This window comes from Saccopteryx leptura, chromosome 4, assembly GCF_036850995.1.
Source record: "Saccopteryx leptura isolate mSacLep1 chromosome 4, mSacLep1_pri_phased_curated, whole genome shotgun sequence".
NCBI lineage: Eukaryota > Metazoa > Chordata > Mammalia > Chiroptera > Emballonuridae > Saccopteryx > Saccopteryx leptura.
The window spans coordinates 107834974-107851685 of record NC_089506.1 but is presented as its reverse complement, the minus strand read 5'-3'; the positions used below and the strand labels follow the sequence as shown (position 1 = coordinate 107851685).

Below are 16712 nucleotides of genomic sequence, written 5' to 3'. Positions count from 1 at the left end.
CTGGAGACTATTATGTTAAGTGAAATAAGCCAGGCAGAAAAAGAAAAATATCACATGTCCTTACTCATTTAAGGAATTGAATGAACAATGGGAACTAAAGAACGAATAGAGGCAGAGGCAGGATCAAAGGGACCAGAAGGAAAGTGGACAGAAGGAAAGGGGATGAGAGGATGGGATCAGAGAAGGGAAAGAGTTTAGTGAAATTATATACACATAACAGCATTATAGAGAGCAGGACAGCAAATCCTGGAGGGAAGGGGGAAGGCATTGGGGGGAGGGGGCATGGAGGGTATCGAGGGGAATATGGGGGTGGGGGTGATATATTCGGTGGGACACTTGAAGCTATGTGAACACAATAAATTAAAATCAGTAAAAATTAAAGAAAAAAAAGGTAGAAGGAGGGGCTCATACACCTTGAGCACCTGGCTTGGGTGACCAGGGAGGCTGCACTACTAGGCCCTAGGACATAAAGCCACTGTACCAAGAACTGGAGATGCAGTAGCTCTACCTAATACATAGAAACAAACACAGGGACACAGACAAAATGGGGAGACCAAGAAACATGTCCCAAATGGAAGAACAGAACAAAACTCCAGAATAAGAACTAAATAAAATGGAGACAAGCAATCTACCAGATGCAGAGTTCAAAACACTGGTTATAAAGATGCTTAATGATCTCAGTGAGAACTTCAACAAAGGGATAGAAAACATAACAGGTCAATGTTTCTGTCTCTCCTTTCTCTCTAAAATCAATAAATATTTTTTAAAAACCACATCAAAGTGAATACATTAGAGGGAATCAAAAGTAGATTAAAGCGAAGGGATAAAATATCAGCAACTTGAAAGCTAAGGTAGGAGAAAAAACCCAATCAGAACAGCAAAAAGCAAAAAGAATAGGGAAAAAAAATGAGGACAGTTTAAAGGGTCTCTGGGACATCAAGCATACCAACATTTGCATCCCAGGGATGCCAGAAGGAGAAGAAAAGGAGAGAGGAATCAAAAACCTATTTGAAAAATAATGACAGAAAACTGCCCTAAATACAGGTCCAGGAATCCCAGAGAATACTACATTAGAGCATAACAGCTCTGATTAAGAAACTGTACTTTATCTTACTAAAATCCACGGCATATGTTGACTTAAGAGTTTATGATGCTACATTAGAGCATAACAGCTCTGATTAAGAAACTGTACTTTATCTTACTAAAATCCACATATAAGAATTAATTATAATTCCATTGCAACACAAACATAAAAATGTTGCTATTCTAAGGAAAGAAATTGTGTAATAGCTCCCTTCAGGGATTCCGAGTTATTATGAGCTAAAACCTGATAGACAAGTTTAGGCTGGCCTGCTTCTACCACTAGAATAAATTGGGTATTTGATGAATAAGTTCTTACCCTGTCTTGTTTTATTATCTAACATTTTTTCTGTTATAAAAGTAATATACTGCTGGAAATCTGGAAAGTATTTTTTTAATCTAAAAAAGAAAATGAGCCTGACCAGGAAGTGGTACAGTGGATAGAGCGTTGGCCTGGGATTCAGAAGACCCAGGTTTGAAACTGCGAGGTCGCTGGCTTGAGCCCAGCTCACTAACTTGAGCATGGGGTTGCTGGCTTGAGTGTGGGATCATACACATGACCCCATGGTCACTGACTTGAGCAAGGTGTCACTGGAGCTCCCCGGTCAGGGCACATATGAGAAAGCAATCAATGAACAACTAAGGTGCCTCAGTGAAGAATTGATGCTTCTCATCTATCTACCTTCCTATCAGTCTCTCTCCCTCTCTAGTTGAAAGAAAGAAAGAAAGAAAGAGAGAAAGAAGAAAGAAAGAAAAGAAAGAAGAAAGAAAGAAAGAAAGGAAAGAAAGAGAAAGAAAGAAAGAAAAGAAAGAGAAAGAAAGAAAGAAAGAAAGAAGAAAGAAAAAGAAAGAAAGAAGAAAGAAAGAAAGAAAGAAAGAAAGAAAGAAAGAAAGAAAGAAAGAAAGAAAGAAAGAAAGAAAGAAAGAAAGAAAGAAAGAAAGAAAGAAAGAAAGAAAGAAAAAGAAATCTGTCACAATCATACCAATCAAGAGTGTATATATGTATGTATGTGTCAGGGGTCATCAAACTTTTTATAAAAACTGCCCACTTTTGCAGTGCTGGTCAACCTGGTCCCTACTGCCCACTAGTGGGCGTTCCAGCTTTCATGGCACCCCGTTTGGTTGCGCGGTAGGGACCAGATTAACCAGCACTGCAAAAGTGGAAGGTTTTTATAAAACGTTTGACGACCCCTGGAATCTTTAAATAAAATGAGGTCATGATATTTAGTTTTTTAACATGCTTTTTTCACTTAGCAGCCTCATTAGCAATTCCTCATGCTGATTAGGACATGTCATATTCAATTAACTAATCCCTATGGTGAACATTCAGATTGCTTCCACCATTTCCCTATACATGATACATAATATATAATAATGCTGAGATGAGCATCCTCATTCATTATATTTTTTTAAAGACTTTTTTTTTTAATTTTATTTATTTATTTTTTTTAGAGACAGAGAGTGAGTTAGAGAGAGAGATAGACAGGGATAGACAGACAGGAACAGAGAGAGATGAGAAGCATCAATCATTAGTTTTTCATTGCACGTTGCAACACCTTAGTTGTCCATTGATTGCCTTCTCATATGTGCCTTGACCGTGGGCCTTCAGCAGACTGAGTAACCCCCTGCCGGAGCCAGCGACCCTGGGTTCAAGCTGGTGAGCTTTTGCTCAAACCAGATGAGCCCGCGCTCAAGCTGGTGACCTCAGGGTCTCGAACCTGGGCCTTCCGCATCCCAGTCTGACGCTCTATCCACTGCGCCACCGCCTGGTCAGGCCATTATATTTTTAGACATCTGATTATTCCCCAAGGGTAAATTCCTAAAAGTAAAATAGCTAGAATAAAGAAATATTTTCAAAATCTACTAGTATAGGCCCTGGCCGGTTGGCTCAGCGGTAGAGCGTCGGCCTGGCGTGCGGGGAACCCGGGTTCGATTCCCGGCCAGGGCACATAAGGAGAAGCGCCCATTTGCTTCTTCACCCCCACCCCCCTCCTTCCTCTCTGTCTCTCTCTTCCCCTCCCGCAGCCAAGGCTCCATTGGAGCAAAGATGGCCCGGGCGCTGGGGATGGCTCCTTGGCCTCTGCCCCAGGCGCTAGAGTGGCTCTGGTTGCGGCAGAGCGACCCCCCAGAGGGGCAGAGCATTGCCCCCTGGTGGGCAGAGCATCGCCCCTGGTGGGCATGCCGGGTGGATCCCGGTCGGGCGCATGCGGGAGTCTGTCTGACTGTCTCTCCCTGTTTCCAGCTTCAGAAAAATACAAAAAAAAAAAAAAATCTACTAGTATATACTGTCAACTTGCCCCTTTATATACTACTAACCTTACGTTATTTTTTAAATTAGCTGAGGCTAAAGAAACTTCTGTGAATGGAAACAAATGACCTGTCTACACTGCTTATGAAAACAAAAAATTATCCAGTCATAATGGGCACATAAAAACTGTGTCTGTTTAAACAAGCAAGCACAAATTTATTCACAAGAGGCACTTGACTGGTGGGAAGAACGCAGTCCATTCTAGCTCCACCAGTTACTAATTGTGTGACATTGGACAGGTCAGTTTTCTCAACTATCAGCTGAGGGTCTCAGTGTCCTCATCTTTGCTTTGACTATATAAACATTACATAGAGTCTGGTACTGGCAACTGCTGTTTTCTTGAAGCATGGCATCACAGTGACTAAAGCACAGGCTCTGATCAATAGAGATTTAACTCCTGTCTCTCCTGATAACTGTGGGTCTTAGGCAAGTCACTTTCTGTCTGAGAGTTATTTTCTCATTCAGTAAAATATTCACCTCATATGCCTATTGAGAGGACAAAATGAAATTGTATATAAAGTTCCTTGTACATAATAAGTGTTCAAATTATTCAGGATTTTGTTTCAAAATGTATTTCACCCCCCCCCCCCCAATGAACCAGAAGATAGGAAGGATGAGTAAGACACATTTCTTGTCCTACAAGTCTGTCCAACTGATCTATTAGACAGCCATGTGCACACTGGTCTGGGAAATGTGTTGGGATACAAAGCTATGAAGGCTAAGCAGTCAAGGGAGTCAGTGAAAGATTTGAAAGGGAACTTGATCAGATCTGGAGACTGATGTGCAGCTTCCTCGTCTTCAGAGCAGGTGAGATTTGGAAGCCTTCCTACCAGTAATTGGAGGAAACCAGGACACAAGACTTTCAGCCAGAAATCTGGCCCGCCCCCAGTCAGTAAGAGACTATTTCCAGCCAGGGACCACAGTGGTGAGTTGGCTTGTCCTAGAGCTCTGCTTTAATTTCAAATACACCTACACCCCTTCCTCACCACCCCCTGAATTCTTGACTAGATTAAAGGGTCTCAACTCAGTTTTTCTTAATCCTCTGTTGGGCAAATAAGTTTGCAAAATGTGATTTTTATGCTCATTTTGTTAAAAATGGCACTGCCACCTGACCAGGCGGTGGCACAGTGGATAGAGTGTCAGACTGGGATGCAGAGGACCCAGGTTCGAGACCCTGAGGTCGCCAGCTTGAGTGCGGGCTTAGTGGATTGGAGCAAAGCTCACCAGCTTGGACCCAAGGTCACTGGCTCGAGCAAGGGGTTACTTGGTCTGCTGTAGCCCCACGGTCAAGACACATATGAGAAGGCAATTAATACATATGAGAGGGCAATTAATGAGCAACGAAGGTGTCGCAACAAAAAACTGATGATTGATGCTTCTCAGCTCTCTCCATTCCTGTCTATTCCTGTCTCTCTCTGTCTCTGTAAAAAAAAAGAAAAGAAAAATGAATGACGCTGCCCAGGTGAAACAGCTAATTACCTTCCTGCTTGGGAAGGGGCTTTGTCATGCTAATGTGTGCTGCAGGAGGGGTTTTCACACCAAGAAAAGTTTGTGAAGAAGAACGAGTAGAAGGACGCCATATTTTTGAAAAGCAGCTAAGATGGAGGGGTGCTGAAGAAGAAGCCGGTTTGTGCAGATGGGGAAAAAGAGGTGACTGAGGCTAGTGGAGCCTTTGATTCTAGAAAAAACCAGAAAGATTCCTCTGGTTGTGGAACCGGAGAACATGTGAGTGGGTTTTGGTGCTCCCTGTGTTTGTGTTTATTCGCCAGCCAGTTGTGAGGCTAGAATAAAGAAATGGCCCAGCCCTGGCCGGTTGGCTCAGTGGTAGAGCGTAGGCCTGGTATGCAGGAGTCCCGGGTTCAATTCCCGGCCAGGGCACACAGGAGAGGCACCGATCTGCTTCTCCACCCCTCCCCCACTCCTTCCTCTGTCTCTTCCTCTCCCGCAGCCAAGGCTCCATTGGAGCAAAGTTGGCCCAGGAGCTGACGATGGCTCTGTGGCCTCTGCCTCAGGTGCTAGAATGGCTCTGATTGCAGCAGAGCGATGCCCCAGATGGGCAGAGCATCGCCCCCTGGTGGGCATGCCGGGTGGATCCCGGTCGGGCGCATGCGGGAGTCTGTCTGACTGCCTCCCCGTTTCCAAATTCAGAAAAATACCAAAAAAAAAAAAAAGCCCACCAGTTTCTGCTCTGCTGTTTTATTCCGTCTGTCTGAATTCAATGAGAACTTGCACGTGCCTGGCGGCAATGGCCGCAACTACTAGCCCTACATCCTCTGACATCTATTACCTACTTGTTTGCTAAAACAAGAGCCAAAAAATCTAAAGGAAAAGCCAGAATTTGCTGGTTTAACAATGTTTTTCCATATACAGGTACTAATGGTTTTGATTTTTTTGTTTTTAAATGTATCAAAATTACAAGTCAGCCAAGGTGTACTGTAATTGCATGCTGGAATTACATAGAGCAACAGTATTGTGCTCCGCAAAAGCATGACTTCCAGAAGGGTGTGGCTTTGGAGGAGTCCCTGAAGACGGATCTACCCTTGTCAGCATTCGGTTCTGAAAGTGGGACACCGTCATACCCACTGGGGGAGGGGAAGGCTGAGCAGGCTGCTCCATTTAAAACAGTTCCAAAGGTGTAACCCTGGTTTAAAACAAAGAAACACTTAGCTGTTACTCCAGCCAAAAGGTGCAAACCCAATCTGAGACCAAGTTAATAAAAGTACGATACAGTTAAATGGCTGAACCCAAGCAAATTATTTAAGAAAGAGGCCTTGATTCAATAATGGAGACAACACTGTCCATGAGCAAAGCCCTGAGGGCAGGAGAGCACTGGGTCAGCGGGACGTCTGGCTGGCGGCTTGACCCGCCTCCGGACCCGCAGAAGGAGCCCCGGCTTCTGCAGCGCAGGCCGGGGAAGGCTGTGGGAGGCGCGCAGAGGTGCAGAAGGAAGTTCCATGAGCAGAACAAGGAAGGAGAAATAGCAAGCGAAACTTGTGGAAACTAAACATGAGAGTTTACTTTTTTTTTTTTCCTATTTCCAGCTTCTCCATTTCATCCAGAAAAGGAAGACAGTTTGTCGGTGGGTGGAAGGCTCCGCAGGACGTTTACTTATAGTTACTATTTCTCCTCTCAACTTGCAGACGGATCTCCTGGGTTTTAAGCTTGGATTGCCAGGCACGGCCTACTACATCACTCAACAAAACAGACGCTCAAAACTCCTCCCCAAATTGTTTCAAAGCCTTTAGCTTTGGGATGTCTTCACATAGATAATGCCACCAACTTTTACGGAAGTCCCTTCCAGCAATCCGTGGGCCGCTCTGCGGGACGGGGGCGGGGCACGATCCCTGCGGCGGGCGGGCCCACGCGCAGCCGCGGGTCGGCCGCGACCACGGCGGGTCCTAAGGCCGCTGCTCGGGCGCTCCGCCCAGGGCAGCCGCGGCGGGGTCCGAGACCACCTCGGGCGTGGGCCGTCGTGGTCTCCGCCCCTCCCGCGCGCCGGGACCCGGTCCTACGGCGGGGCCGCTGCGCAACGCTGGGCGGGCGCCCGCGGCGCGGGGGAGGCCCGGGAGGCCTGCCCGACTGCGCGCCCGCGGCCGGGAGAGCGAGATCCGGCCGTGCTGCGCGCTGCCGCCCTACCTTCTCCTCGCCGTCGTAGATGCGCACCCCGCGCTGCTGGATCACCAGGGTCTCGTTGATCTCCAGAAGGCCGCTGGTCCACACGAAGCGGTCCATGGTCTCCGCCGGCCGGCCCTAGCCTCTCGCCCGCGCTGCGGCTGGTCCGCAGCTAGTGAGCTCCATGCGGTCTGCGGCGCCCCCTGGCGGCGGGAGGGGAGGCAGCGGCACGCGGAAGCCCTGGGGAGCGCGCGGCCCGAGGGGTCTCCAGGGACATGCAGACATTGTTGAGCGCCCCCTGGCAATCGTTCGCCAATGGCCGTCAGGGACGTACACCCCATCGTTTGTCCTGCTGGGGTGCAAACCCAGAGCTTAGAAGGGACTTAGAGGCCAGGTTGCTGTATATCTGTGCAGTTTTCTTGTCAGTTTCCAGCATGTTTCCATGTTCATTAAAGGCTGTAAATAATAACTTTTTTCCCCAAATGAATTCAAATGGCCTCAATTGTTTTTACACAGCTGCAATGGAAACCTAGGATCCTGATACAATGTGTGATTTTGATTTAATTTGTAGCCCCCAACACCCTATTCCCTTTCTTCACAGAATGCCTTGTAAGCCTTAGCGCTTTCCTTCACTAGTTAACCCCTGCGGCAGGGAGAAACAATGGCATGCCCTGACTAATGCACACAAAACATACGTTTTGTTAAGCTAAAGATAACATTATGGCCTGAGTTGTCTGTCACTCCAGAGCCCTAAAGCTGAAGGACCACCTGGCCACATCTTCATGAAACCAGACTGAAGGACACCAAAGCTGACCTCAAGACCTGAAATAATGATTTACTGCCCTTACCTCACTCTTTGAATTTTTTTCCTATTACAATTGATATTCAATATTACTTTATATTAGTTTCAGTGTATGCATAGTAGTTAGACATTCATATAATTTATGCACCATGCACAGTTATTACAATATTATTGACTACTTTCCATGTGCTGTACTTTACATCCCCATGACTATTTTGTAACCATGAAATTGTACTTCTTAATTCCTTCACCTTTTTCACCTATCCCCCAGCCACCCTTCCCATCTGGGAACCATCACTTTGCTCTTTGTGTCTATGAGTTTGCTTCAGTTTTGTTTGGTCCTTTATTTTGTTCATTAGCTTTCACATATACGTGAAATCATATGATATCTTTTTCTGTCTGACTTATTTCACCTAGCATAATACCCTCTAAGGTCATCCATGTTGTCACAAATGGTGAGACTCCATTCTTTTTTATGGCAGAGTAATATTTCATTGTAGATGGATGTGCCACATATCTTTACCAAATTGTCCATTGATGGGCACTTAAATTGCTTCCATATCTTGGCTATTGTAAACAATGCTGGTGCACTTGAAAAGAATGTATATTCTGCTGCTTTGAGATGAAATGCTCTAAAAATATCAATTACATTCATCTGGTCTAATGTGTCATTTAAGGCCACTGTTTCCTTTTTGATTTTCTGTCTGAAAGATCTATCCATTGATGACATAGTAAGAGTGTGAAAATCCACTACTGTAACTTGACTCCTTGTTGGTCTCTCCCTTTATGTTCGTAAATATTTTCTTTATATATTTAGGTGCTTTTATGTAGGTGCATAAATGTTTACAAGGGTTATATACTTTTGCTGGATTGATCCCTTTACCATCATTATAAGAGGTCCTTTGTCTATGAAGCCTTTTTAGTCTATTTTGTCTGATAAATGTATTGCTCCCCCAGCTTTTCTTTTTATTTTCATTTGCATGAAATATCTTTTTTCATCCCTTTATTTTCAGTCTGTGTGTCTTTAGATCTGAAGTGGGTCTCTTGTAGGCAGCATATGTATGGGTCTTGTGTTCTTACACATTCAGTTATACCATGTCTCTTGGTTGGAGCACTTATTTACATTTAAAGTGATTATTGATAGGTACATAGTTTATGCCATTTTATTATTTACATCTATGTTCTTTTTAGTCCCTTCTCCTTAAAGAAGTCCCTTTAGCATTTCTTGTAATGCTGGGTGTTTTCTGCTACCTTGTCTTCCAAATCACTAATTCAATCCTTGGCTTCATCTAATCTGCTGTTGATTCCTTCTAGAATATTCTTTTAAATTTTATTTACTTATTCAATTACAGTTTACATTCAATATTATTTTGTATTAGTTTCAGATGCACAACAAAGTGGTTAGAAAATTATACTTTACAGAGTGGTCCCCCCCCCCCCTGATGCTTCCAGTATCCACCTGGGCCTGTACATAGTCATCATGATATATTGTATTCTTCATTTCAATTATTCTTTTCTTCATTTCTGCCTGGTTCATTTGTGTGTGTGTGTGTGTGTGTGTGTGTGTGTGTGTGTGTGTATTTTTCTAAATTTGGAAATGGGGAGGCAGTCAGACTCCCAGACCAGGATCCACCCGGCATGCCCACCAGAGGGCGATGCTCTGACCATCTGGGGTGTCGCTCTGCTGCAATCAGAGCCATTCTAGCACCCCACCCGAGGCAGAGGCCACAGAGCCATCCTCAGTACCCGAGCAAACTTTGTTCCAATGGAGCCTTGGCTGCAGGAGGGGAAGAGAGAGACAGAGAGGAAGGAGAGGGGGAGGGGTGGAGAAGCAGATGAGCGCTTCTCCTGTGTGCCCTGGTCGGGAATCGAACCCGGGACTCCCGCACACCAGGCCAACACTCTACCACTGAGCCAACCGTCCAGGGCCTACCTGGTTCATTTTTTATTATTTGTCATTTTTTTATGCTTAGTATATCTTTTTTTTTTTTTTTTTTTTTGTATTTTTCTGAAGTTGGAAATGGGGAGGCAGTCAGACTCCCACATGCACCCGACTGGGATCCACCCGGCGTGCCCACCAGGGGGCGATGCTCTGCCCATCTGGGGCATTGCTCTGTTGCATCCAGAGCCATCCTAGCGCCTGAGGCAGAGACCATAGAGCCATCCTCAGTGCCCAGGCCAACTTTGCTCCAATGGAGCCTTGGCTGTGGGAGGGGAAAAGAGAGACAGAGAGGAAGGAGAGGGGGAGGGGTGGAGAAGCAGATGGGTGCTCTCCTGTGTGCCCTGGCCGGAAATCGAACCTGGGACTCCTGCATGCCAGGCTGATGCTCCACCACTGAGCCAACCAGCCAGGGCCTATGCTTAGTATATCTTTATTGAAGTTCTCATTAAGTTTCTTTAGAATCTTTGTAACCAGATTTTGGTGAATTGCTTATCTTCATTTCATTTAGTTCTTTCTCTGAAGTTTTCTCCTATTCTTCCATTTGGGACATGTTTCTGCATCTCTCCATTTTGGGTGCTTCTCAGTGTTTGTTTCTATATATTAGTTACATCTGCTACGTCTCCCAGTCTTGGCAAAGCAGCCTTATGTGGTAGGTGTCCTGTGGAACCCAGTGGCACAGTCCCCCTGATCACTTGAGCTGGGTGCTTTAGGAGTGTCCCTTATGTGGGTTTTGTGTACCCTCCTGTTGTAGTTGAGCCCAGCTTGCTGTTGGCATATCAGTGGGTGGGGTTGAGCCTCAGGCTAACGGGCTGTATGTTTTGGCCACAATCACAGCATATGAGCTGCTATGCGGGAATGCTAATTCAACAGAGCAGAATTCACCCTAGCGGGCTCTGAAGCCTGCCAAGACCATGCTCAGGGTATGCCACTCGTGTAGCTAATTGGGTAGTGCCCTGTTGTGGTCTGAAGCCAGTCACTGGGTGTGGCCTCTGTTTCTGGGACTTCTTTGAAGGGTCTCTGAAGCAGGTCAAGGTCAGCCTTTGACATGCTTGGCACTGCTTGGTAGGAGCTACAAAGTAATCTGCAGCTGGTCGCTCTCTGTGCTGAACCTGGAGATGTGTGCGAGAGGCCATGATGCAAAATGAGGCCAGCTGCTATCAGTTCTGGGCCTCGGCCCACTCAGCAAACGGGCTCCGTGAAGTCTGCTACCACGTGCTAGCTGCCTGTAAGACTCAGCTACTGAAAGGTCGTCAGGCAACACACAAGTTGAAATCTTTTTGTTTGTTTGTTTGTTTGTTTGTTTGTTTTTCCTGTATTTTTCCGAAGCTGAAAACGGGGAGAGACAGTCAGACAGACTCCCGCACGCGCCGGACCGGGATCCACCCGGCACGCCCACCAGGGGCGATGCTCTGCCCCTCCGGGGTGTCGCTCTGTTGCGACCAGAGCCACTCCAGCGCCTGGGGCAGAGGCCAAGGAGCCATCCCCAGCGCCCAGGCCATCTTTGCTCCAATGGAGCCTTGCTGCGGGAGGGGAAGAGAGAGACAGAGAGGAAGGAGAGGGGGAGGGGTGGAGAAGCAGATGGGTGCTTCTCCTGTGTGCCCCGGCCGGGAATCAAACCCGGGACTTCTGCACGCCAGGCCGACGCTCCACCACTGAGCCAACCGGCCAGGGCCTGGAATGTTAAAACAGGGCAAAATTACCTTTGGACTGGACTTAAAGCCACATTGTGTCCCAAAAAACTCTAACAATCGTAACGAGAGCAGATATTATGACTACTGAACTGATGACTGTCAGACTGAAAATTTAAAACGTTCTTTAGAGCTGCTGTGACCATGTAATGTTAAACTGCTCACAAAAACTAGGGGATATTTTATAGCTTCATATTCATTTTGAAATATCCCCTAATTTTTGTGAGCAGTATATTTACACCAATAGAAATGCCTTCCTTCTGTTGATGTCATTGTTCTCTTTTCCTTTCTCGTCAATACCCACTGCCTTTGTCTTCTGATTGGAAAATTATTTGGGTTTCTGCCTAAGTCAAAGCACCCCGAATAGCTATTTTTATTGATCTTACATAAATGCTTGTTGCTCTCACTTTGAAAGACCGTTTATTTTTAGGTTAGCAGGGTTCAGGATGAATCACCCCAATCTGTGCCCCTATGGTATGCAGATTATTTAGGGCCAAAAACAACCAAAACCTTATAGGCTCAAAATAAACTCCTGCCCCACCCCCACCCCTGCAATTATCTAGAAGAATTTGAATTCATAGACCTTGCCCATAATAAGAGATTATTAGAAATAGCCTTTCTTTTTCTATTGTTTTAATTCAATTTTTCAACTACAGTTTATATGTAATATTATTTTATATTAGTTTCAGATGTACAGCACAGTGATTGGACATTCATATTCTTTACAAAGTGTTCTCCCTATATATTCCCAGTTATTACACCACACATAGTTATTACAACATTACTGACTGTATTCTCTACGCTGTACTTTACATCCCTGTGACTTTTCTGTACTGCCAGTTTGTACTTCTAATCCCTTCACCTTTTTCATTCAGTCCTCGAACCCCCTTCCCCTCTGGCAGGCACCTATCAGTCTTCAGAGATACTTTTCTTGACCCATCTATATGGCAGGGAAAACTACTAATTACTGAATATGTGCTCTGCTTGTAATGAATTTCTGAATCCTAAGGTGTCTTACCTCGTCTCTAGCTCAGAAGGTCATATATACCTCATTTTCCCTTTCTGCCTATGAGTCTTTTATGTTTGCAAGGTCTCTGACTCTCTCATGTAGGTGGGGTTCCTGTGTGCAAGAAACTAGATTTGATTTTTCTCTTGTCATTCTGTCTCCTGCTGATTTGATTATTCAACCAGCCAAAAGAACCAGAGGAGGGAAAGGGGAATTTTTCCCTTTCTGCATGCCACTATTCCCTTAAGCAGGGGTCCCCAAACTTTTTACACAGGGGGCCAGTTCACTGTCCCTCAGACCGTTGGAGGGCCGGACTATAAAAAAAACTATGAACAAATCCCTATGCACACTGCACATATCTTATTTTAAAGTAAAAAACCAAAACGGGAACAAATACAATATTTAAAATAAAGAACAAGTAAATTTAAATCAACAAACTGACCAGTATTTCAATGGGAACTGGGTTTGCTTTTGGCTAATGAGATGGTCAATATGCTCCTCTCAATGACCACCAATGAAAGAGGTGCTTCTTCCAGAAGTGCAGCGGGGGCCGGATAAATGGCCTCAGGGGGCCGCATGTGGCCCGCGGGCCGTAGTTTGGGGACCCCTGCCCTTAAGTGTCTTATGATTATGTTTGTTTTTATATATCAGTGTATGTGGGATTTCTTTAACACCTATGCAGGGCAGCCTATCAGAATCTCACATGGAATAGATTGACAGGTATGGTTCTCATAAAAGACATTTTACAAAGCCCTATGCAAATTAATAGGAAAAATTTATTTAAATGGGTATGTGGAGAATATGAACATTCAAATTAACCCCAGAAAATAAATTTTAAAACCTAATTGAATAAATTATCAAAGAGGAACAAGCAAACAAACACACAACAAAAAAAACCCAATTCAGGACCAAATAATTTCACAAGTGAATTATTTTAAACCTTGACAGAACAAATAATTATTTTACCACTTAGCCTTTTCCAGAATACAAAGAAAGTTTCCAAATTCTTTTTATGAAATCAGAAAAACTGATTGAAAACCCAATGCCTGACCAGGTGTTTGAAACCCGAGGTCGCCAATTTGAGCACAGACTCATCTGGTTTGAGCAAAGCCCACCAGCTTGAGCCCAAGATCACTGGCTTGAGCAAGGGGTCACTTGGTCTGCTACAGCCCCCCGGTCAGGGCACATATGAGAAAGCAATCAATGAACAACTAAGGAGCCGCAACAAAGAACTGATGCTTCTTATCTCTCTCCCTTCCTGTCTGTCTGTCCTTGTCTGTCCCTCTCTCTGTCTCTATCTCTGTCACACACACACACACACACTCACGCACAAAAGAAAATAAAAAAGAAAACTCAATTATAAGAAAGTCTGAAGAGAGGGGTCACATAAATATGAATGCAAAATCTTATGTAAAATATTTACAAAACCAAATAAACAAAATATTATAAGAATGGTATAGCAAATCCAAGTAGAATTTATTCAAGGAGCATAAGTACAATTCAACATTAGGAAATCTGTATTCAAAATGTAACCCACATCTCAAAAAAGAAAATCAAATGATTAATAAAAAGATATTTGACACAATTCAACATCCCTAATTTAAAAAAAAAAATTCTTAGGAATAAACGAATGCTTTCACCATCCTCAGCTTTACTAAATATTCTCAAAATCACCTGGACATGTGTTATGAAAGCTTTCCTGCACAAAGTCAAGAACCCACACATTTTCGATCAGGTCAGGCAGAACCACCTGGGTCCAGCCCCTTTCCTGTGACAAGACAAGATGGAGAAAGAGACTTGAGAGACCCCACCCACAAAGATGGAACGGTAGAAGGAAGGGACAGAGCCGAAAAGGAACTGCGTCTCCCTGCCATCACCTGGGACAGAGCCAGGATTCCCTGCTCATTTTCCAGCCCTGCCAGCTTCTCTCCTGGGCACCCCAGATCCAGCCCTCCTGGGGCTCTCCAAGAGCCTGGCCTCTGTCACCTTCCCCATTCATTTGGATACCCTCTTTTTTCTCCTGCACAGCACCCTGCTGGGAGTTATACCCTTCAGTAGTCCCCGTCCTCCTACCCCTGCAACCCCCAAGCTGTGGCACCCAGCTGGGCACCATCAAGAGGCCACTCAGGAATGTGGGCACTGGGATATCCCTTGCAGGCTAGGCTGGGGCTGGTAATGGGGAACTGGGCGGTCTAAGCAGCCAAAGATGGTCTGGGAAAGGGTCCCTGGAGCTGGCCCCAGGACCCCACCCATGATGCTGTCATCACCTCTAACACGACCAACCCAGGGGGGACATGGGAAAAAGGAAGCTCCAGGGCCAGATCCGCCCTGGCCATGCCATCTACCATTGAGGACTGGGACACTGAGGACTAGAAACCTGAGCACCCAGCGTTGCAGAGACTGCAGAGGGTCACTTGGAGTTACCAAGAGGCTTTTCCTGGAGCCTAGGGTGACCTCAGCTGTTAGAGATATCACAGCCCTCTGCCCTCCAAACCATGGTCTCAGCAGTGGGACCTGGGGGTCCCCTGGTTAAACTTGGACCTGACTTAGGATCCAAAGTCAGAAAAAGCTTTGAACCTCATATCCAGTGCTCCTCCTTATCCTGACACCATCCCTAACTATAGCAACAACCCTCAGCTCATTCTCAACCCAAGAACTCCTTCAACCCTATCCTGACCCCATTTTTAGCCCCAAAGCCAATCACTAGCCTCTGCAACCCCATTCCATACCCACTCTCAGTACCATATTCCCAATCCCATTCATTCCCGTCTCCCCATCTCCACCCAAACCCACCTCATTCCCAGCTTCTTCATCCTCATTCCCACCTACTTCAGGCCAATCCAACCCTCATCCTTAACTCCATCCTATACCCAGCCCCAAAGCCAGGTCTTCCACCCAGCCAGCCCCATCTCATCCTGAATCTGCTTCCTGTCCGGGCCCAACTGTCACATGCCCTGTGACCCTAAGCACAAAGAATGTCCCAGGCTCAATATACCCACACACAACTCCAATTCTTGCCCTTGGGGGTGGGGGAACTTCATTGAACAATAAATAAATGACTGTTTCTAAAATAAATAAGTAAATAAGGTAGAGGAATGTTATGAATCCAATGCGTAAAACCAGAAAGGCACAACACGGAACTCTCAACTCTTCCCCACTCCCACCCCCGATACCTTTCTGGCTCTTAATTATTTAGTTTTTGTGAATTGGGTGTTTGCTAAGGCTTTTTTTTGAAGGTGATATTTTAAAGTGAGAACTTGAAATATAGAAAAGAAAGGCTCTTAACATAATTTTTGGCAAACTTACTTTCTCTAAAACAAAGAGATTTTTAGTAGAACTTACTTTTTCTGAAAGTAAGTTACTTCCTATTGGCCTTGAGGCTGGTTTCCCAGACTGTGGACTTGAACTAGCTTTGCAAAGTAGCAGGTGTTCTCAGAACGTTTGCACCGGTGGATTCAAGAGCTCGAGTCTCAGCTTCTGGCCAAAAGCCAGCAGCCACAGGAGCCTAAACGGTCACCAAAGGAGCAGCAGCAGCCATGCCGGTGGATTGGCTTTGAGTCAGCGGGAGGAGGCGCTTGTGACTCTTCTGAAGATGAGAAGGCTCAGGCTGAAGCTGCCATACACACGCTGAGAGCCCGACCAGTTGTCGCCAAGAAGGTAAAAACCCAGCAACAAAGAGTCCCTCAGGGGCAGCCACAGCCTCCTGCCCAGGTAATGGAACACTCTGTGGTCTGGCCCTATACCCAGGCAGAGCTGATGGAGTTGGGGGCACAATTTAGGCGGCCTCTGGTGCCAGCTACGGTGCTGTCTGCAGACAAAACTCTGGCCTGTATTCTGCCAGAGGGAAAAGATTTGCCTCTCTTGGTGCCGCTGACAGCTCTCTCATTTCATCCATAGCTTTTGATCTGTTAATCCTATTGCTGTATTTGTACTATCTCTGTTTATGCAATGTATCCCACTCCTTGCACAGTGGCCATCATGGAAGATACCTGTGGTTTAGATTGTAAAGCGAGCAAAAGGGGTGGAATGTTGGTCAAATGAGTTTGTAAATATGATATATGTGTTTGCTCGCTTGTGATTTGTGTTGGGTGTGGGGGATGGGCTGTGGGCAGGCAGGGTCGTTGTAGCCTAGGGTTTAGTTTTAAGACTGGGCTTTTCCCCACACCCTTGACTGATTGTATGATCTGGGTGGTGCACTCTCATGAGGAATCCAATTATGCCTCGAATAAGTGACTTTGTATCAGAGACTTCCTTGTTTGTATATTGGATTGGGG

General features: G+C 45.5%; 1 protein-coding gene across 2 annotated transcripts in view; it reads right to left on the bottom strand.

The window, feature by feature from the left end:
* VPS36 (vacuolar protein sorting 36 homolog) overlaps positions 1 to 16712 on the bottom strand; it is a 58416-nt gene that overhangs the window by 40134 nt on the left and 1570 nt on the right. Inside the window, exon 1 of one of the 2 annotated variants that reach the window (XM_066380954.1) lies at positions 7025 to 7189. The exons of the other annotated variant lie outside the window; for it this stretch is intronic. Coding sequence (XP_066237051.1) covers positions 7025 to 7120 — 96 coding nt within the window. The 5' untranslated portion in view covers positions 7121 to 7189. Of the gene's footprint in view, positions 1 to 7024; positions 7190 to 16712 lie in introns of those variants that run through there. 2 annotated transcript variants of the gene reach the window in all.